The sequence below is a fragment of the Mizuhopecten yessoensis genome, unplaced genomic scaffold (genome assembly GCF_002113885.1).
Source record: "Mizuhopecten yessoensis strain PY_sf001 unplaced genomic scaffold, ASM211388v2 scaffold716149, whole genome shotgun sequence".
Lineage (NCBI taxonomy): Eukaryota > Metazoa > Mollusca > Bivalvia > Pectinida > Pectinidae > Mizuhopecten > Mizuhopecten yessoensis.
This window is the reverse complement of record NW_018479972.1, coordinates 36,249-58,526: the sequence shown is the minus strand read 5'-3', so window position 1 is coordinate 58,526 and position 22,278 is coordinate 36,249. Positions and strand designations below refer to the sequence as shown.

General features: G+C 37.4%; 2 protein-coding genes across 12 annotated transcripts in view; one reads left to right on the top strand and one right to left on the bottom strand.

Annotated features, from left to right (window-relative positions):
- LOC110441848 (transmembrane protein 177-like) overlaps positions 1–22,278 on the bottom strand; it is a 52,480-nt gene that overhangs the window by 6,250 nt on the left and 23,952 nt on the right. The window contains exons 1-2 of one of the 4 annotated variants that reach the window (XM_021485119.1): positions 14,599–14,664; positions 6,694–6,915 (exon numbers count right to left, since the gene is read on the bottom strand). In XM_021485119.1, coding sequence (XP_021340794.1) covers positions 6,694–6,915; positions 14,599–14,622 — 246 coding nt within the window. In that variant the 5' untranslated portion in view covers positions 14,623–14,664. Of the gene's footprint in view, positions 1–6,693; positions 6,916–8,583; positions 8,864–14,598; positions 14,665–22,278 lie in introns of those variants that run through there. The other 3 variants (XM_021485121.1, XM_021485120.1, XM_021485122.1) reach the window with 3 other exon arrangements.
- Positions 15,916–22,278, top strand: part of LOC110441849 — a 39,190-nt gene continuing 32,827 nt past the window's right edge. For 2 of the 8 annotated variants that reach the window (XR_002461955.1, XR_002461951.1), the window contains exons 1-2: positions 15,923–16,368; positions 18,791–19,019. Coding sequence is in view for 1 of the 8 variants with exons in the window: in XM_021485123.1 (XP_021340798.1) it covers positions 16,044–16,368; positions 18,791–18,960 (495 nt within the window). In the remaining 7 variants the exon portion in view is untranslated. Of the gene's footprint in view, positions 16,369–18,790; positions 19,797–22,278 lie in introns of those variants that run through there. The other 6 variants (XR_002461954.1, XR_002461950.1, XR_002461958.1 and 3 more) reach the window with 5 other exon arrangements.

Here is a 22,278-nt window from a genome sequence, read left to right as displayed (position 1 = left end):
TATATTTTGTTATGTTCCCTGTAGTGAAGTAGAGTGACTGTTGCTATATATTTTGTTATGTTCCCTGTAGTGACGTAGAGTGACTGTTGCTATATATTTTGTTATATTCCCTGTAGTGACGTAGAGTGACTGTTGCTATATTTATTGTTATGTTCCCTGTAGTGACGTAGAATGACTGTTGCTATATTTTGTTATGTTCCCTGTAGTGACGTAGAGTGACTGTTGCTATACTTATTGTTATGTTCCCTGTAGTGACGTAGAGTGACTGCTGCTATATATTTTGTTATGTTCCCTGAAGTGACGTAGAGTGACTGTTGCTATCTATTTTGTTATGTTCCCTGTAGTGACGTGCTAAGCCAGAAATCTGGGATCAAATTCAGCTGCTTCACTCTCTGAACTTTTCGAACCATATTTTGTTATGTTCCCTGTAGTGTCGCAGAGTGACTGTTGCTATATATTTTGTTGTGTTCCCTGGAGTGACGTAGAGTGACTGTTGCTTTATATATTGTTATGTTCCCTGTAGTGACGTAGGGTGACTTTTGCTATATATTTTGTTAGGCTCCCTGGAGTGACGTAGAGTGACTGTTGCTATAAATTTTGTTATGTTCCCTGTAGTGACGTGCTAAGCCAGAAAGCTGGCATCAAATTCAGCTGCTTCACTCTCTGACCTTTTCGAACCAAAATTTTCTTTTGGACTCCCTGTAGTGACGTAGAGTGACTGCTGCTATATATTTTGTTATGTTCCCTGTGGTGACGTAGAGTGACTGTTGCTATATTTTTTGTTATGTTCCCTGTAGTGACGTAGAGCGACTTTTGCTATATATTTTGTTATGGTCCCTGTAGTGACGTAGAGTGACTGCTGCTATATATTTTGTTATGTTCCCTGTGGTGACGTAGAGTGACTGTTGCTATAAATTTTGTTATGTTCCCTGTAGTGACGTGGAGTGACTTTTGCTATATATTTTGTTATGGTCCCTGTAGTGACGTAGAGTGACTGCTGCTATATATTTTGTTATGTTCCCTGTTGCGACGTAGAGTGACTGTTGCTATATAACGTAGAGTGACTGTTGCTATATTTTTTGTTATGTTCCCTGTAGTGACGTAGAATGACTGTTGTTATATTTTGTTATGTTCCCTGTAGTGGCGTAGAGTGACTGTTGCTATATATTTTATTATGTTCCCTGTAGTGACGTAGAGGGACTTTTGCTATATATTTTGTTATGATCCCTGTAGTGACGTAGAGTGACTGTTGCTATAAATTTTGTTATGTTCCCTGTAGTGACTTGCTAAGCCAGAAAGCTGGGATCAAATTCAGCTGCTTCACTCTCTGAACTTCTCGAACCAAAATTTTCTTTTGGACTCAGTAGTGACGTAGAGTGACTGTTGCTTTATATATTGTTATGTTCCCTGTAGTGACGTGGAGTGACTGTTGCTATATATTTTGTTGTGTTCCCTGGAGTGACGTAGAGTGACTGTTGCTATCTATTTTGTTATGTTCCCTGTAGTGACTTAGAGTGACTGTTGCTATATATTTTGTTGTGTTCCCTGGAGTGACGTAGAGTGACTGTTGCTATAAATTTTGTTATGTTCCCTGTAGTGACATAGAGTGACTTTTGCTATATATTTTGTTGTGCTCCCTGTAGTGACGTAGAGTGACTGTTTCTATATATTTTGTTATGTTCCCTGTGGTGACGTAGAGTGACTGTTGCTATATTTATTGTTATGTTCACTGTAGTGACGTAGAATGACTGTTGTTATATTTTGTTATGTTCCCTGTAGTGACGTAGGGTGACAGTTGCTATATATTTTGTTATGTTCCCTGTGGTGACGTAGAGTGACTGTTGCTATACTTATTGTTATGTTCCCTGTAGTGACGTCGAATGACTGTTGCTATATTTTGTTATGTTCGCTGTAGTGACGTAGAGTGACTGTTGCTATATTTTTTGTTATGTTCCCTGTAGTGACGTAGGGTGACTTTTGCTATATATTTTGTTATGGTCCCTGTAGTGACGTAGAGTGACTGCTGCTATATATTTTGTTATGTTCCCTGTGGTGACGTAGAGTGACTGTTGCTATAAATTTTGTTATGTTCCCTGTAGTGACATAGAGTGACTGTTGCTATATATTTTATTATGTTCCCTGTAGTGACGTAGAGCGACTTTTGCTATATATTTTGTTATGATCCCTGTAGTGACGTAGAGTGACTGTTTCTATATATTTTGTTATGTTCCCTGTGGTGACGTAGAGTGACTGTTGCTATAAATTTTGTTATGTTCCCTGTAGTGACGGAGAGTGACTGTTGCTATATATTTTGTTGTGTTCCCTGGAGTGACGTAGAGTGACTGTTGCTATATTTCTTGTTATGTTCCCTGTAGTGCCGTAGAATGACTGTTGCTATATTTTGTTTTGTTCCCTGTAGTGACGTAGAGTGACTTTTACTATATATTTTGTTATGCTCCCTGTAATGACGTAGAGTGACTGTTGCTTTATATATTGTTATGTTCCCTGTAGTGACGTGGAGTGACTTTTGCTATATATTTTGTTAGGCTCCCTGGAGTGACGTAGAGTGACTGTTGCTATATTTATTGTTATGTTCCCTGTAGTGACGTAGAGCGACTTTTGCTATATATTTTGTTATGATCCCTGTAGAGACGTAGAGTGACTGTTGCTATATAACGTAGAGTGACTGTTGCTATATTTTTTGTTATGTTCCCTGTAGTGACGTGGAGTGACTTTTGCTATATATTTTGTTGTGCTCCCTGTAGTGACGTAGAGTGACTTTTACTATATATTTTGTTATGCTCCCTGTAGTGACGTAGAGAGACTGTTGCTATATATTTTGTTATGTTCACTGTAGTGACGTAGAATGACTGTTGTTATATTTTGTTATGTTCCCTGTAGTGATGTAGAATGACTGTTGCTATATTTTGTTTTGTTCCCTGTAGTGACGTAGAGTGACTTTCGCTATATATTTTGTTATGCTCCCTGTAATGACGTAGAGTGACTGTTGCTTTATATATTGTTATGTTCCCTGTAGTGACGTAGAGCGACTTTTGCTATATATTTTGTTATGGTCCCTGTAGTGACGTAGAGTGACTGTTTCTATATATTTTGTTATGTTCCCTGTGGTGACGTAGAGTGACTGTTGCTATATTTATTGTTATGTTCCCTGTAGTGACGTAGGGTGACAGTTGCTATATATTTTGTTATGTTCCCTGTTGCGACGTAGAGTGACTGTTGCTATATATATATATTTTGTTATGTTCCCTGTAGTGACGTGCTAAGCCAGGAAGCTGGGACGTAGAGCAACTGTTGCTATATATTTTGTTATGTTCCCTGAAGTGACGTAGAGTGACTGTTGCTATATTTTTTGTTATGTTCCCTGTAGTGACGTAGCGTGACTGTTGCTATATATTTTGTTATATTCCCTGTAGTGACGTAGAGTGACTGTTTCTATATATTTTGTTATGTTCCCTGTGGTGACGTAGAGTGACTGTTGCTATATAACGTAGAGTGACTGTTGCTATATTTATTGTTATGTTCCCTGTAGTGACGTAGAGGGACTTGTGCTATATATTTTGTTATGCTCCCTGTAATGACGTAGAGTGACTGTTGCTTTATATATTGTTATGTTCCCTGTAGTGACGTGCTAAGCCAGAAAGCTGGGATCAAATTCAGCTGCTTCACTCTCTGAACTTTTCGAACCAAAATTTTCTTTTGGACTCACACTTCAAATTTTTTAACCCCTTTTATTAAAAGGGGNATCCTCAAGTCCATCAAACGAAATCAAGGATCAAACACTACTACTCGCCTACCTATTACAGGAAATATTCTCCACAAGATGTGTGCCTTTTTGAGGCGCGGTGTGTTCTCTCCATTCACTGATGTCATGTTAGAATGTGCGTGTACTATAGCCTACTTTGGCTTCCTGCGTTGTGGAGAATTTACTGTAAAAACTAGTGCTGCGTTTGACCCATCCAGACACCTGTGCGTAGGGGATATCACAACTTACGACAACATGTGTACGTTAACCCTGAAAGAATCAAAAACAGACCCTTTCCGCAAAGGCATTACAATTCAACTCCACAGAATGCCGCAAGACTTGTGCCCGGTGAAGATCTTGAAGGAATATCTTGCACTACGACAGGGGAAATCCAGATCTGTTCTACCATCACAACCACTGTTCATCACAGACAGTAATATTGCTTTGGACAGAGCACAGTTTATTCAGTATTGTAGACAAGTGTTAGCCATTTGTGGATACGACCCACTCAAGTACAATGGACATTCTTTCCGGATAGGTGCTGCCACTAGTGCAGGTGCAGCAGGTGTGGAAGACCACCTTATAAAGACATTAGGGAGGTGGAGCTCCGACTGTTACTGTCGATATATCAGAACTCAAAGTTTAAGTATCGCGAAAGCACAGAGACAGCTACTGATCCACGATCCAGCATCCTAGTGACTGCTTGCAATCTTGCTAGATAAGTTAATCTGGTATTTGCCACAGGCCTCCTTCAAGACATTCTCTTAATAGTATATATAAACGTACGCTCTATATAGACTCTAAGTACATGCAATATGACATGTGTGCGCTGAATCGAGAATATGTTATATACTGTATATGTACGTGATAGGCGAGAGCCTGTTTAAGAGTATCATGAATGTATATAGTTATATGTATATCTATACTACAATGTACGCTTAAATATTGTAACTAATACACTGGTGTTCAGGCTACTGCTGTCCAGGTACACTGCTGTATGAAGTATTGAACTAGCTATCTAGTATATATACTATATGTGTCACTCGATACATTCTCAACATCTACTGACTTTTGTGTTATATACCGACGTATATTATACTCCTGTGGTCGCTATCGCCACCTCTTAACCAAACAACCTATATATACAATTACACATCTACTAATTGTATATATATCCATCTTTTATTATGTACCTTGGGGATCAAATTCAGCTGCTTCACTCTCTGAACTTTTCGCACCAAAATTTTCTTTTGGACTCACACTTCAAATTTTTTAACCCCTTTTATTAAAAGGGGAAAAATCCTTGGGTTTGCCAAGGTCATAATATTCATTCTAAAACATGTAATAGAATTCAAGTTTTAAATTAGTGTATCAGTACATTATACTCTACTATCAATCGACCTCTATGGTAACCACACTGGTTATAGATGGCACCACTCAACCTTGTTAGATATAGAACATCCCTGTTCTAGGCAGTGGTGCCATCCCCTTATTTCGTAGAACATCCCTGTTCTAGTCGGTCGATCGTGGAAGGTCTGTTTCATAATTCTATAAGTCTTTTTACTAACATGGACAGACCTACTCTACTCTACAAGTCCATACAGAAGCAGCTGAGAAATAATTCCCAAGGGCCAAAATTATTTTGTAACATTTGTGTTATTATGTCATGATTATTTTGTTACACATGTTGAATGTACAATAGTTAGTTGGTATTCTTGATCTATGTTTTTAATATTCATTTTAAGAATCATGTTGGTTCTTATATACCATACTTCATAGAGGATACATTTCATGTTTTAAGCTCTTGTTTATCTGATCCCTATAATAAATGTTCATAACTTCATATCCTTCCTATCTGAGTTGTATTATCCTTTCTGGAGTAACTTGGTTTAAAGCTGCATTTTTAGCTACAAACTTGTACACAAGATATAAATTGCTATATATTTTGTTATGTTCCCTGTAGAAACTTTGTGATAGCTGACATAGATCTAACCATGATATTTTCAGGTGTGCAGGCAATATACAAAAAATTACGATAATATACATGACTATCCAAGTATTAAATGAGTTCTTTTCTATTTGCAACTTCAGATGAAGTGTAATGCTTTTTCTGTAAAACAATATTTTGTATTAATATTTAATTTGATCCCTACAGAGGTCCTGGGTTCAACTCCTAATAGAGGCGTTGAAAATATAATAATGACCTCTGTTACAAGTTTTGTGCAAATTATTCCAAAACTTCATATCTTGTGTGATATCAGGAATTATACTTGTATGTAGAATAAATCATCTTAACTGTTAATTCTTTTGCACTAGTAATTTCAACCCTTGTAATACAAATTTGTCCAGTTTTTATTTTTGACAACGTACACTTACCTAAGCACTGCTTAGAAACCATGCAATTTACACCCCTTATTTTCAAAAACTGCGTAAAAAATATCAGAAGTGAAACTTTTTTGCTTTGCAGTAGTTCAGCACTTGTTGTATTAATTGCTACTTGTATTTCTTTTACAATTTCTATGAAGTTTTCCATTTGGGGAACTGTTCGGCCCTGCATTCATGAAACCATTTCCCTTCAAATGTTGGAACTTGAATCAGGCTGTGTTCATGTGGTAGTACATTTGTATTTCAGTTACAAGTTAGGGAATTTTTAAATGAAACGGGGAAAATAATGCTGAAATAGGGGGAAATAATGCTGAAATTGTTAAGGGGAACTGGCCCATAATTGGCCATAAAAAGGCCTGTATGTTGTATATCATCGAAAGAATGTGAAAAAAAAATAATATTCATCTCAGGAACAAGAGATTTGGCCTGATCACAAAATATGGGAGTGTGTATGAGTCTATTTCATGGATATAAGCAAATAACTTGGACTAACTCCGAAATTAAACATTAACCAAGCAGTCTGTCAATGGGCAGACAACTCTTACCTGACTAATAAGTTTCCTCAGTGTGGAGTCTGGGTTGCATACAGTGGATGCTGCATGTGCTGATTCCTTTATTCTGGACTGATAGTACCGCTTGTACATGATTAGACCAAATGTACTTGGGATGACTGTCAGTCCATACAGGGTGCCAGCATTTCCCAACACTGTCAAAATCAGTCTATTGGATTTCATCCATTCTAAAATCTTGGTTGCCATGCTGAAAACCTTGTAATGAAAACACAGCTGTATATAAAGAAGGACATAAATGTATGTTGTACAAGCACAACCTATAAGTATAAAACAATTATAAAAAGTAAGAAGATGGATTAGACACAACAGCAAAAAAACGTCATTCAAAAAGAAGCAGAGGTCCCCAATGTGAATCCTAGTGCAGTCATTGATACAATTGCTGATTGATTTTGCTATAATTACTTTATTCAGCAATTTCAGCATTAAGTGCTCAAACACTGGGTACTCTTTAATACCCCATTTTTGACTAGGGTCAGGTCGTTTTATCGTATCAAAACCTGTTCGCCCCGGGTCGTTTTTGTGCTAGGTCATTTTGCCATAGACGTATCTTAACGGCATAACATTGTTTTTGCATGTTTAGTACGTGGTGTTTGGCTACTACAGTCTCATCTAAAGTTTTTGTTGGTGTCTAGTCATCTTAGGCCAAATAAAAATATAGCTATGCTTTCCGTTTCTTGATCATGACTGGCCCTATTTTTTCATGTCGACCCCAATACATTTTATTGGTTTTTCACAGTCACTGTAATGCATTTATTAGCCGTTTCGTTGTTCAAAGTGTACTTATAATTTGCTATGCATTTTATTAGCATGGTCAGTGTCAGAGATTTATTTGAAGATAGTAGCTAGGTAGCCATAGATAATTAGTGTGACTGTACAAGCAATTAAGATACCAAGTTAAGTTTGCTCCCAACTGTATGTACTGCACTGTAGTATTTATATTGGATTTTGTTGAAAGACTAACTTTCTCTTTGATTGTCAATTTTAAAAGAACCTTATTTAATTACATTTCAAGTTATTCACCATTTCAATTATAAATTACTGTTACCCAAATTCAGGATCATTATCCAAAATAATAACGTTATGTACCCAACCTGTTAAACCACAGGAACCTGAACAGGTCCAGTACACTCTGCCGATTGAGCTATATAGCTATAAAGACCTATATAGCCATATACACCTATAAATTATAGCTGTATTGAGCTATATTTTCTCAGATTTCAAATTTCATTAAATTAAAGCAAAGTCGCATAAAACAATAAGGTTCATGGTAATGTTGACTACAAAGAACATACAGTTAGATGTTTATTATCATTTTTCATAAAAGTAAAATTTCCGGTTTTTTTTTACATCATTATTTTTTAAAAAGATACTTATACTTAATGTCTTTTGTTATCAACCTAATGATACAATATTCTTTTAAAAGCGACTTTGTTTCATTTTCTTTAAAAAAGAAAATCACTTGAAAATGGCTCAAAAGACCTATTTCAGATAGGTCAATAGAGCTAGCGCTATTATAGGTCTTTACAGCTGTATAGCTCAATCGGCAAAGTGTACTGGACCTGCTGAAGTTCTGTCAAAAAATCATAATAACAGTAATACCAAAAAAATACCTATAATATGGTTAATTTTTTAAGCATATTATAGGTATTTTTTTTTGTATTAATGTTATTATAAATTTTTGACAGAACTTCAGGCTCCTGTGGTTAAACTGATATCTTATATTAAAACGTTATAGGCCTAACTGGATTTAAGGCGAAACGACCCGTGATGTGAACGGAATTTAGGGCGAAACTTAGATCCATAGGACTCTCGGGGAAAATATAACCCCGGTACGTTTTGGGATGAAAATAAAAGTCCACTTACGGGCCTACCTGACCACGTGCACTAGGCCTAGTACATAGCAGATGAGGTCAAAAAGAATCCGGGTCGTAGATCAGGTATCCCTAAACGTATGTGTTTCGCTGCGAATCACAAAGTCATGCAAACAACTGACACGTTCTGTTTCTTATAATAAGCATATCGATCTTTCTTGTCTGTGAACTGAAAGCTACATACATATATATAAACCTCTCGCAGTGACGGATTATGTAAATCTCCTTCACAACGTGTGATCACTGGAGGCGGCCATGTTGATAGGGGTATGGTAAAGCGTGGATAAACTCATTTGATTGCAGTTTTTACCCGGACTGCCCGGATTGCAGATCGTCAACTATAAAATGAGGCTTTATCCCCATCATTTGATGTTTTTGATGATTTCAAGTCTACTGGTGTACTGTTATATATACAATCCCTTTAGTGGTTATTTTATTTGTATTTACATATTTCTTCTTTCGGCATTCATTGCTTAGCTATGTTCATGTCACCCCCCCTAAATATTTTGCTTATTTCCGTACTTCTAACGGACTGTTGGTTCGTTCTACGGGTCACTACCTAAGTGCTATTTATTTGTAATCTTTCGCAAATCAAATTAGCTATTTAATAGGCAAATGTTTATTTGCTAGAATTATCAATAGTACAAAACATTAATTGTGATGCATTTCCTTCATTCTAACTATAAACACAATACATGATACATTAGCCACGTGCAAGTATAAGTACAACTAATATTTAGTCAAACTAAAGGATCGTAAGTAATAACCAGATGCTATATATATACACTGTACACTTTCTATTTAAAATAAAATCCTCGTGCGTCGTTGTGACGGAGCCACTGGTTTAGCTTTGAAGTCATAATAATGAAATAGTTTACATATTATAAGGAGGCAGTACCCAAATCGGATCAGTACCCAAATCGGATCATTGTTTTGCAAAAATACTTATTAATCAATAAATGTGTCAACAAATCAGTTATAACAATGATACGGACTTTGAATAGATAGGCATGCACCATTGTTTGTCTACAGATAATTAGTTCAAACTCAAATGTCAGTGTTTTGATACATTTTTTTTAAATACGCGGGCGACGACTATGCATTCTGTTTGAACTATAGGAATAAATTTACCATATAGAAATACTTGTTTTCATATAAATTCCAAAGATCATCATAAAATGTTAATATACTGACAAAAATATATTTGAAGTGTAAGATACTGCAAAATCCAAACCTTGATCTGATTTGGGTCCTGACATTCGCAAAAACTGGAAACGCTGATTGGTGACTTCAGATCGTTCTATAAATATCTCAAGTGAGCCCCGGGTTCTTATTTCGATATTCGTCTTTTGATACAACAATAAATGAACATAATTCCTCCTCAGATTTTTCAATAAGTGAATAAAATGATGGTTTGGTGATCCGATTTTGGTACTGTCACCTTACATATATCGTACACCGCAACACTTTCACTGCTCACATGCTGTCACCCCAACGTTCGTACCACAACTCTCAATAGTTACATCCTCTCTCGTGCACCTCACAAAACTAAACTGAACTCTATCCCCACACACACAACCTGTCCTATCTCCACTGTAACGCAGACCACCCTTTGTTCCCATGCCACTTGTCATTCTCAATCAACATTTCTCCCTAACAGTCCGAGCTTTAATTGACATCTTAATAAGATCTCCAGAACCAAGTAATATGTCTCTACATTTAAATTGCAAATAAACAACTACTCTCCGCAGACACTCACTGAAACGTACAGCTGCGGCTGACACAACTCGTTAATTAGAACCAATGACCACTCTGACTCCTACTGGCCCACTCGACTCTCCTCCTACTCTCAAAGATGACGCTTTTTCACATCGTGAACAAGAATGTATAAACTGAGCCCACGTTTCTCAAAGAAGATCATATTGAATGCTTTTCTTGGTAAAATAAGCTCTTTTATTCTGAACCAGATCATATTGAATACGTTTCCTGGTAAAATGATATAACAGCCTTATCAAAATACATTATCATCCTGTAAGTAGTCTAACAAACATTTCTACAATCATCTTCCCGCTTGCCTCCCTTATCCTAACTGTCCCTCTATTTCAACATAGTTTCGAGTATTTTGATTTCCAACTGTTTGACCCCTGCCATCATTGATGAGTCCTATAAGTTTAATTCCGTTTTGGCTTTCTGTGGCTATTGTATTCATATGTGTTACGTTCATCTGTCAATCTACACTGAGGTGGTCTCTGCTGGTGGGTTATCTAATCATCGCGATTTGCACTAACCTTGAGTTATCATTACCCCCTGCTAGATCCGTAGAAGTCGATGTCCTGAAAAGTTTATGAAAAACGGAGATAAAACCTAAATGTGTTGGACAGATCCGTGGTAACATATCCCTACGCCGCTACAGGTACTACTTTTATTAAATATACAATACCATATGATTAATTTACTATAGTATGTATTTTAATGGAATGTAAAATGTTTATTTTGTCATCATAATTTATTTTGCATTTAAAATTGTTCATTATTGGAAAAAAATGTTTTTAATACTATGATCGGAGTGCTTTGGTTTAGACCTTAATAAAAGTCAGCTGCTACATTTGTAACACATGCATGCAATTCTGGAGTCTCCTGAATTGCTCTTTCATATGTGCACGTTCCACACGAAAACGTCCTGTTGTAAAGCTTTTGTGAAGGGTTTAAATGTCCAGTGTCCCTTAAATAGGTCAAAACCAAGGTTTTACCTTTCCGCTATTTTCAGCTTTTCGAAACAAATACGAATTCTGCAAAACACAAGGGTCGTGGGTGCTACCGGGCCACCTCACATTGACAACTGGTAGTCCACTGGCCACCTCACATAGACAACTGGTAGTCCCCTGGCCACCTCACATAGACAACTGGTAGTCCACTGGCCACCTCACCTAGACAACTGATAGTCCACTGGCCACCTCACATAGACTACTGGTAGTCCACTGGCCACCTCATATAGACAACTGGTAGTCCACTGGCCACCTCACATAGACAACTGGTAGTCCACTGGACACCTCACATAGACATAGACATTACTTATTAGCAACTGGTAGTCCACTGGCCACCTCAACTAGACATTACTCATTAATAACTGGTAGTCCACTGGCCCCCTCACATAGACAACTGGTAGTCCACTGGACACCTCACATAGACATAGACATTACTTATTAGCAACTGGTAGTCCACTGGCCACCTCACATAGACATTACTTATTAATAACTGGTAGTCCACTGGCCACCTCACATAGACATAGACATTACTTATTAACAACTGGTAGTCCACTGGCCACCTCACATAGACAACTGGTATTCCACTGGCCACCTCACATAGACAACTGGTAGTCCAATGGCCACCTCACATAGACAACTGGTAGTCCACTGGCCACCTCACATGGACTACTGGTAGTCCACTGGCCACCTCACATAGACAACTGGTAGTCCACTGGCCACCTGACATAGACATTACCTATTAACAACTGAGACAACTGGTAGTCCACTGGCCACCTGACATAGACATTACCTATTAACAACTGAGACAACTGGTAGTCCACTGGCCACCTCTCATAGACAACTGGTAGTCCCCTGGCCATCTCACATAGACAACTGGTAGTCCACCGGCCACCTCACATAGACAACTGGTATTCCACTGGCCACCTCACATAGACAACTGGGAGTCCACTGGCCACCTCACATAGACCTTACTTATTAACAACTGATTAACAACTGGTAGTCTACTGGCCGCCTCACATAGACATTACTTATTAAAAACTGGGAGTCCACTGGCCACCTCACATAGACCTTACTTATTAACAACTGGTAGTCAACTGGCCACCTCACATAGACATTACTTAATAACAACTGGTAGTCCACTGGCCACCTCGCATAGACATTACTTATTAACAACTGATTAACATCTGGTAGTCTACTGGCCACCTCACATAGACACTACTTATTAAAAACTGGTAGTCCACTGGACACCTCACATAGACATTACCTATTAGCAACTGGTAGTCCACTGGCCACCTCGCATAGACATTACTTATTAACAACTGATTAACAACTGGTAGTCTACTGGCCACCTCACTTAGACATTACTTATTAAAAACTGGTAGTCCACTGGCAACCTCACATAGACATTACCTATTAACAACTGGTAGTACAACTGGTAGTCCACTGGCCACCTATAGACATTACCTATTAGCAACTGGTAGTCCACTGGCCACCTCGCATAGACATTACTTATTAACAACTGATTATCAACTGGTAGTCTACTGGACACCTCACATAGACATTACCTATTAGCAACTGGTAGTCCACTGGCCACCTCGCATAGACATTACTTATTAACAACTGATTAACAACTGGTAGTCTATTGGCCACCTCACATAGACATTACTTCTTAACAACTGGTAGTCCACTGGCCAGCCACCTCACATAGACAACTGGTAGTCCAATGGCCACCTCACATAGACAACTGGTATTCCACTGGCCACCTCACATAGACATAGACATTACTTATTAACAACTGGTTGTCCACTGGCCACCTCACATAGACATTTCTTATTAACAACTGGTAGTCCACTGCCCACCTCACATAGACATTACTTATTAACAACCGGTAGTCCACTGGCCACCTCACATAACCTCACATAGACATTACCTATTAACAAATGGTAGTCCACTGGCCACCTCACATAGATATTACTTATTAACAACTGGTAGTCCACTAGCCACCTCACATAGACATTACTTATTAAAAACTGGAAGTCCACTGGCCACCTCACATAGACACCTGGTAGTCCACTGGCCACCTCACATATACATAGACATTACTTATTAACAACTGATTAACAACTGGACGTCTACTTTCCACCTCACATAGACATTACTTATTAACAACCGGTAGTCCACTGGCCACCTCACATACACATTACTTATTAACAACTGGTAGTCTACTGGCCACCTCAAAAAGACATTACTTATTAAAAACTGGAAGTCCACTGGCCACCTCACTCAAACATTACTTATTAACAACTGGTAGGCCACTGGCCACCTCACATAGACATTTCTTATTAACAACTGGTAGTCCACTGGTATTAACAACTGGTAGTCCACTGGCCCCCTCACATAGACATTACTTATTAACAACCGGTAGTCCACTGGCCACCTCACATATACATAAACATTACTTATTAACAACTGGTAGGCCACTGGCCACCTCACATAGACATTAGTTATTAACAACTGGTAGTCCACTGGCAACCTCACATAGACATTACCTATTAACAAATGGTAGTCCACTGGCCCCCTCACATAGACATTACTTATTAACAACCGGTAGTCCACTGGCCACCTCACATAGACTTTACCTATTAACAACTGGTAGTCCACTGGCCCCCTCACATAGACATTACCTATTAACAAATGGTAGTCCACTGGCCCCCTCACATAGACATTACCTATTAACAAATGGTAGTCCACTGGCCCCCTCACATAGACATTACTTATTAACACCTGGTAGTCCACTGGCCCCCTCACATAGACAACTGGTAGTCCAATGGCCACCTCACATAGACAACTGGTAGTCCAATGGCCACCTCACATAGACAACTGGTATTCCACTGGCCACCTCACATAGACATTACTTATTAACAACTGATTAACAACTGGTAGTCTACTGGCCACCTCACATAGACATTACTTATTAAAAACTGGTAGTCCACTGGCCACCTCACATAAACATTACTTATTAACAACTGGTAGTCCACTGGCCACCTCACATAGTCATTACCTATTAACAACTGGTAGTCCGCTGGCCACCTCACATAGACATTACTTATTAACAACTGGTAGTCCACTACACGCTGTAGTTGAACAGAAGCAAACCCTTTTCTATTGAACTTATCACTTTAGCCATCAGGGCGATTTACAATCGGTATACGTACGTGTCCCGCTCAGTGCCCCAACTATACCTGGACAATCGTTTGCTTCATCATGATCAAGTCTTTCTGCTATTGCCTGCTGTCTGTCTTCGGTAGTAATATAATGGGCCCGTGCTCTGCTAAGTAATTCCGACACGTTTCGGATACAGTTGAGGACGAGCCATTCACTCACACAAAGTATCAAGATACTTCCCGTTGACGATCCAGATTAGTCAGATGAAACTTCAATATGTACAATTGTTGATCGGGGGGCACTGGCAACCACCCACCCTGGTAACTATAGTGAGGGGTACTCGCAATTCATCCAATACATGGTTAAACACAATCATGCTGATCCGAAAACGACGCTGAAATCCACTACCTGACCGTTTAAAAATTACTTGTTCAACAAATCCTTCTATGTAAGGCATGTCTTCTCTTGCCAGGGACCCGCGTAAGCACACACAAATGGCACTGGGTGATACAACTGCAATGACATTCTCAAGCACCTTCGAGTTGCTCTAGACTTTGATGTGATTGTGTGTGTTAGCATGGTTTTTAATGGCTGATTTATTGTGTTGTTTCTCCGATCATCGATGTTTTCCGGGTTAATATCATTATATGTTACCCGTCCCCGTACGTGACTGCCTGCAGTATTAGAGTGCTATTCGGCGAAATGTGTCATTCTTATGACAGCTGACTTTACTCATTCGGCCTATTAAGGTTTAGTGAGTTGTTTTCCGCGGTTTAGAGCGAAACAACCGGTAAATTATAATCTTTGCTTGACAAAGGAAACAGATATTTTCGAAAGCTCGCAAAATATGTTTTTAATTCCGTTTGTGTTGAAAACAGACTTAGCCCGGCTGTATTACTTTATTAATCATAACGAACTGATGAATCTTATTCCGAATGTCATAGTTTTAGGCTGACATCTGTTCCTCAAGGGTTCTAGTTGGGTTTCTCACTCTCTTTGAGTGACCTACATTACTTCTTCACGGCGCCTAATACGATCCGTACTGACTCTGATGGACCTAAATCCGCTCTTCACCACAGGGCCAATGCATTCTTTGTTCTCTCTGAATGCCCAAATTAGAATGAAAAAAAAACCTACTATTTTTCACAATATTGCTTTCTGGTTTCAGTGATGTAGTCGACCAACCCTGGCCCCATCAGATTTCCATGTGGTTCGTAAAATCCAATCAACATGCTTTACGATGTATTGACTGTTACATATGGTTTCACAGGAAATGTATTGACATGACATTAGCTAATTATAAGGATACTTGGAATATTAGCTGGTATTGTAACACATGTGTTCTACCCCAATGCACTGACTCGTTTTTTAATGAAAGCGCTGCGAGTGATTTTAGTACAATACACATCCCTGATCCGTCACGGGAATCTGAGAGTAACGTCCCTTGCATTGCTCTCCGGGAGATGACAGGGAGGCGAGTTTGTCTTATACGGATGTAAACACGAGCGCGGAAGATGTGGAAATGAACAACATTCAAAGTAAATATCCGTGCAATGTGATTCTAGCATACATTAACATTAATAGTTTGCGTTACAAATTCAGTGCACTCAGTGATGTGTTACATAATTCCCTCGCTGACATCCTGATCGTAGGCGAGACGAAACTAAACGACTCGTTCAATCAGGCCCATTTTGAAACCACAGGTTTCAGGGTTTTTAGGAAGGTTGGAACTGGACATGGTGGTGGTCTCATGTGTTTTGTTAATTCCCACCTCCCCTGCAGAAGAAGACCAGATCTTGAGTCAACTTTAGTCGAGAGCGTAGTAGTTGAGGTCACTATTAATAATCGTAAGTGGGCCATTGTAGGAGCGGGTTGTTTCGCCCCAAATCCCGTTCGCCCTAAAAAAACCACAGATACGTATAGATATGGACATATAATGAAACTAAATTAATTTCTCTAAGTACATAGATACGTATAGATATGGACATAAAATGAAAATAAATTAATTTCTCTAAGGACATAGAAACGTATACGAAATGTACAATACTTATAATGTATAGATAAGATATGGACATATAATGAAAATAAATTAATTTCTTTAAGTACATAGATACGTATAGATATGGACATATAATGAAACTAAATTAATTTCTCTAAGTACATAGATACGTATAATAATTAGATAAGATATGGACATATAATGAAAATATAATAAATTAATAGTTTCTCTAGAGACGTATACGAAATGTAAATAATTCCCCAAGTAGATAAGATACATATTTTAATTGTTAAGCAGATGTGTATATTTTAATTATGAAATAAAAGTTGGCAATATACTTAGGGAATTACCAAAATACATTTAATATACTTGCATAATAATGTACTTACCAGTCTGGATGGTTCTATGCTGCCAACAGTCACACATATCACATGAAATACCATGCTGTCTACGTCCCACGGAGTCGCACAAAATGCATAAATCATCCATTACGTAATGTTGAATTATAACACAGTATTGAGAAATGCCCTATTTATGACAAGTTACCTACTCAAAATTATCTACTCAAATATGCATATTAATTTGTATTGGTCAAAACTTCTCAAAATGATCTCCAATAAGCAAAAATCAACATGAACGTGCGCAGGAATCAAGTTAAGAAAACATCGTCACACCGCGACGATTATGTGTACACTAGACAAAATGTGATAACATGGAAAAATAATATTGTTGTATACCCGGCAATGTAATTAAAACTACACCATTTTTGTTTCATTTCACTATATGTTATAATGTGTGTCGGTGTGAAGAAAATAATGTAATCCGTTATTTGCTTTACAATGTACATGAAAACAACACATACACATTTTTTTTTAATAAAACTGATTTTAATGATATCAAAGACTAAGAAGACTTAATTTGTGAATTAAAACAAAAAAAATGAAAAGAAAATACCAAACAATGTTTCGCCCTAAAAAAATGTTTAAGGGCGAAACAACCTACGGCGAACAGGATTTGGGGCGAAACAACCCGGAACCGTCTACGACGACTTATGTCAGACTCTAGATCGAGTCAGCATACATTATGATAATACTTTGCTTGTTGGAGATTTAAATGTTGACATGAACGTAAATGACAATATATTATCCAATATTTGTGATATCTTTGATATGAAAAACACAATTACGGTAAATCTCGAACATGTTTTATGAAAAACTCGCAGACCTCATCTGTTGATGTCATTTTAAGCAACAGTGCATCTTTTTTATTTAATACGTTTGCTTTTAACTGTGGTCTTAGTGACTGGCATCATATGATTGGGACTATTTTTAAAGGGAAATGTAAACCAGTTATGAAAGAAAAGAGGAAATATAGATGTCTAAAACATTTTGATGAAAAAACTTTCAGTGATGATATAAGTAAAATCCCTTTCCAGGCAAATTATGCTCTTGATGATATTAATTGGGCCCATGAATAAGATATCACTGACATTATTGATGAACATGCTCCTGTAAAAGAAAAAGTATTAAACAGAAAAGGTGTCAATTTTTTAATTCAAACTTGCGTAAAGCTGTGTATAAGAAACGTATGCTTTTTAACAAATATACTGGTTGCAAATCAGACTCTAATTGGGAGGCATATCGTAACCATAGAAATTATGTGTGTAAATTACATAAACATTCTATGCGCAACTATTTTTTCGAAAGCTGTGCAGGTGGTCCCAAATCAAAAGATTTCTGGCCCTCCATTAAACCATTTTTATCAAATAAGGGCTCTGCACAATGCAATAATGTAATTTTAAAGGAAAATGAAGCCATTATCAGTGATCAAACAGAGGTCATCAATGTTTTTAATAATTTTTATGTAAATGTTGCTTCTGATATTGGTACAGAAGATTCTTCTGATGAAACTATTTTAAAAGAGATAAGGGCACACAATAATGATCAGTCAAAGTTTTGTTTAAATCATGTCTCTCCTTTCGTGGTTGAAAAGGCTATCCCTAAGGTGAAGGCGAAGAAGGCCACTGGTATCGATATCTTCAAAACTCCTTAGAGCCTGTTGTACTGACATCACCACTGTTTTGATAGATCAGAGTTCCCTTGCAGACTCGAGGAGGCACAGGTAGTTCCTGTTTTTAAGAAAACGATATAAAGATAAACAAAACTACCGACCAGTCAGCATTTTACCTTGTATCTCGAATGTTTTTGAAAGAACCATGTGTGATCAACTGACTGCCTTTTTTAGTAATGTTTTTCATCTTTTCCTTGCAGCCTTCCGACCAGGATTTGGGTGTCAATCCACCCTGTTGCGACTTGTTGAGGATTGGCGTAGAGCCCTGGACAACCATGAGTATGTCGCTGTCATACTGATGGACCTATCCAAGGCTTTGACTGTCTTCCTCATAACTTGTTGGTCGGGAAGCTGGAGACCTATGGCCTGAGCAAAGCCTCATGATCAGTTAACCTGGCGTCCATCTACCTGAGCAACAGGAAGTAGCAGGTAAAAATTGGCTCCAAATGCGGTGACTGGCTGGAAGTGCTGAAGGGGGTACCCATGGGTTCTATTTTAGGACCCTTGCTTTTTAATGTATTTGTAAATGATATGTTTTTATATGTGACATCCTGTAAATTATATAATTATGCAGACGACAATACTGTCAGTGAATCGAATAAAGATCCAGATGCTTTTAAACATAATATTGAAAATGACTGTCAAAATTTAATAGACTGGTTTAAATTAAACCAGATGAATGGAAAGCCTTATAAATTCCAGGCCATTTGTATAGGTAAACGATCGGTAGATGCTATACAGTCTTTTAGTATTGGCGAAATAGGTATTGTTCCTGACAGTGTTATCAAACTTTTAGGTGTGAACTTTGATTCATTTTTAAACTTTGAAGCTCATATCTCTGAAATTTGTAGGAAAGCCTCAAGGCAATTGTCCATTTTAAAGCGAATTGGGAGTTTTTTTAACCAAACAAGGTAGACTTGTAATTTATAATTCTTTTATTGTTTCAAATTTTATCTACTGTCCTTTAGTCTGGCACTCTTGTTCCATGAAGAGTGTCAGGGAAGCTAGAAAAGATACAAGAAAGAGCTTTAAGGTTTATACATAATGATCACAACTCATCCTTCAGACACTTACTCAGTATTACCAACAGCGACAGGCTTCATGTAAGGCGCCTGAAGGAAATGGGTTGTGAGGTTTTTAAAATTATAAACAAAATTTCTCCTGAATATATTCATAATCTTGTAAATATTAAGATGTCTAATTATGAATTCAGGAAAGAAAATACTGCAGAGGTGCCCAGGGTCAACACTGTGAAGTATGGACATAAATCGTTTGCTTTTGAGGCCGCCCGGGTGTGGAACAGTCTCCCAAATGACTTCAGAAAAGTTGAAAACTTCAAAAAATTCAGGAGGCTGGTCCATTCCTGGGATGACCCATCTGCCTTTGCAATATCTGCAAAGAGTGATACTTCATACTGTACCCTGGTTACCTCTGCCACCTGACATTTTGGATTGTGTGATACTTTTATTGTCTTATTTCATTTCTTATATGTTTTAATTCTATTCTATATTTTTGCTGCATCTTATTTGTATTTTAATTCCATATATTCTAAAATATAATTTTTTACAAACCTTGATAAATTTTGTTAATTGATTTCGATATCATTTTTATTTCACACTATAATAGTGTATATTCTGTAAATTTTTATTCTTTGCTATATTAGCATTGTATGTATATTCCACTTCATAGTGTTTTAATCCTAAGTCCTAAGTAATTTTTGTGTGATATACAAGTATTCATTCACTATTAACTATGTCTTTTATTTACCTATTCTGAATACTACTTATCTGTGATCACATTTAATGCTTTTCATATATTAACACTATTTTTATATATATATATCCCGGGGGCCTTTGTAGGTAAGGGACTCCCAATCACTAGAAACCTGGGATATCTATACTTTTTCTGTGATGATTATTACTGTTTTTCTATTAATATATGTGATTATCTCCCTTTACTTGTAATATATTATGTTATTGTTAACATGTTTGTCGCAATAATAGCTCTCAAGAGCTTATGTTCCTTGTTTATCTGTATGCGACGTTAAATAAAGTTTCTTGTATCTTGTATGATAGTTATTACTGTAACGGCATTACTTGAATGTTGATTCCCTTATACATTAGGCAAGAACCGTAAATACAGAGATACAATTTATTTACAATACATGATATTAAGGATATATATCAGCCATACACACACAAACAAAATGGTTCTCTCTCTCTATTATACAATAATGAATTACGATATTTGTACATGTGACAGATTTTGGCTAAATACACAATATCCTACAGTTCTTGTAGCACTTTTCCATCCTCTTCCACTTTATCGTTGATGACATTGATGATACTGTCCATCCGTAGTGTGTTCACCTCTCAACCAACATTCCCATAAAGTAACAGATCACATGGGGAGTCACCATTGGTCACACAGACCAGCTAATCTCAGGATCGATGTTGCAATTGGTCACACAGACCAGCCAATCCTAGGTCGGTCACTCCGACGTATTTTGTTTTGATAATGACTGTAGCTGCTAGTCACAAAGACTCCTACTACTACACTGTGTACATGTTTGGTACATGGCACTATCCTCTACCCGACCACCATGGTACATGGCACTATCCTCTACCCGACCACCCAGGCTCAGGTAAGCATGCTGTTGGCAGACTAATGTTTGGACCATCAGGTGGTAGGTTGTCCTCGCATATTTCACATGACCAGCTGTTTATGGCCCTTCATCAGGCTGTAGTGACGGAAAAAACCTACAATATACGTACGACCTATTCAACTATCTGTTATAAACATTATGATAACATGATATAAAATTGACTTATTTAATAAATCACTATCCTTCATATGAAACAATGATATATATTATATCCAATTAACAATTTCTTATATTTATATATCCGATAAACGATATCTATTAAATATTATTATCATGATCAAGCTGAATACTGAGTACAGATTTATCAAATACAACATTCTATTGCACTGGCCCAGCAAACATATCCTAATACAGTTGTTATTGATATAATTAAATCACTTTTATGTATTATAAATTACCACAATCAGCTGTTTGTGCTTTCAAGTAGACGAGTTCTTGTCCGCTGCTCACAAGGCTTACTTGTATGAGTTTCTCTCAGTCAAATAGATGCGCTATTTAATTACTAAATTTAAGCTAATATGTAATATGGTCAGAAAGGCATGTGAAAATCGCGTGTTAATAAAAAAGTGGGTAATAGTTTAACAAGGGTTACATCAACACACAACAACTATACTTATTTACAATGGCCAATATGTATACTTTTGTCTAATTTAAATTCCAAACGGAAGCTATAGACTACTTACCTGTTCACTAGCTGTGCTATAACTACACATATTAAATGCAATGCATATATCATTTTACATATAATTTCTTGTATCGATTGTAGTTTTTACGTTTTCAAATTTATCTTTTGTCAATTTTATTTTGTTTTTAGCTCACCTGGTCCGAAGGGCCAAGTGAGCTTATGCCGTGGTGCGGTGTTCGGTGTCAATATTTTACTTTAAACAACTTCTTCTTAATAACAAACAGTCCAAGGGTACTGAAACTGGGCCTGTAGCATGCTGGGATAAAGGGCTTCCAAGATTGTTCAAATGAATGACCTTGACCCACTTTTAAGGTCACAGGGGTCAAATGTCGAAAAAT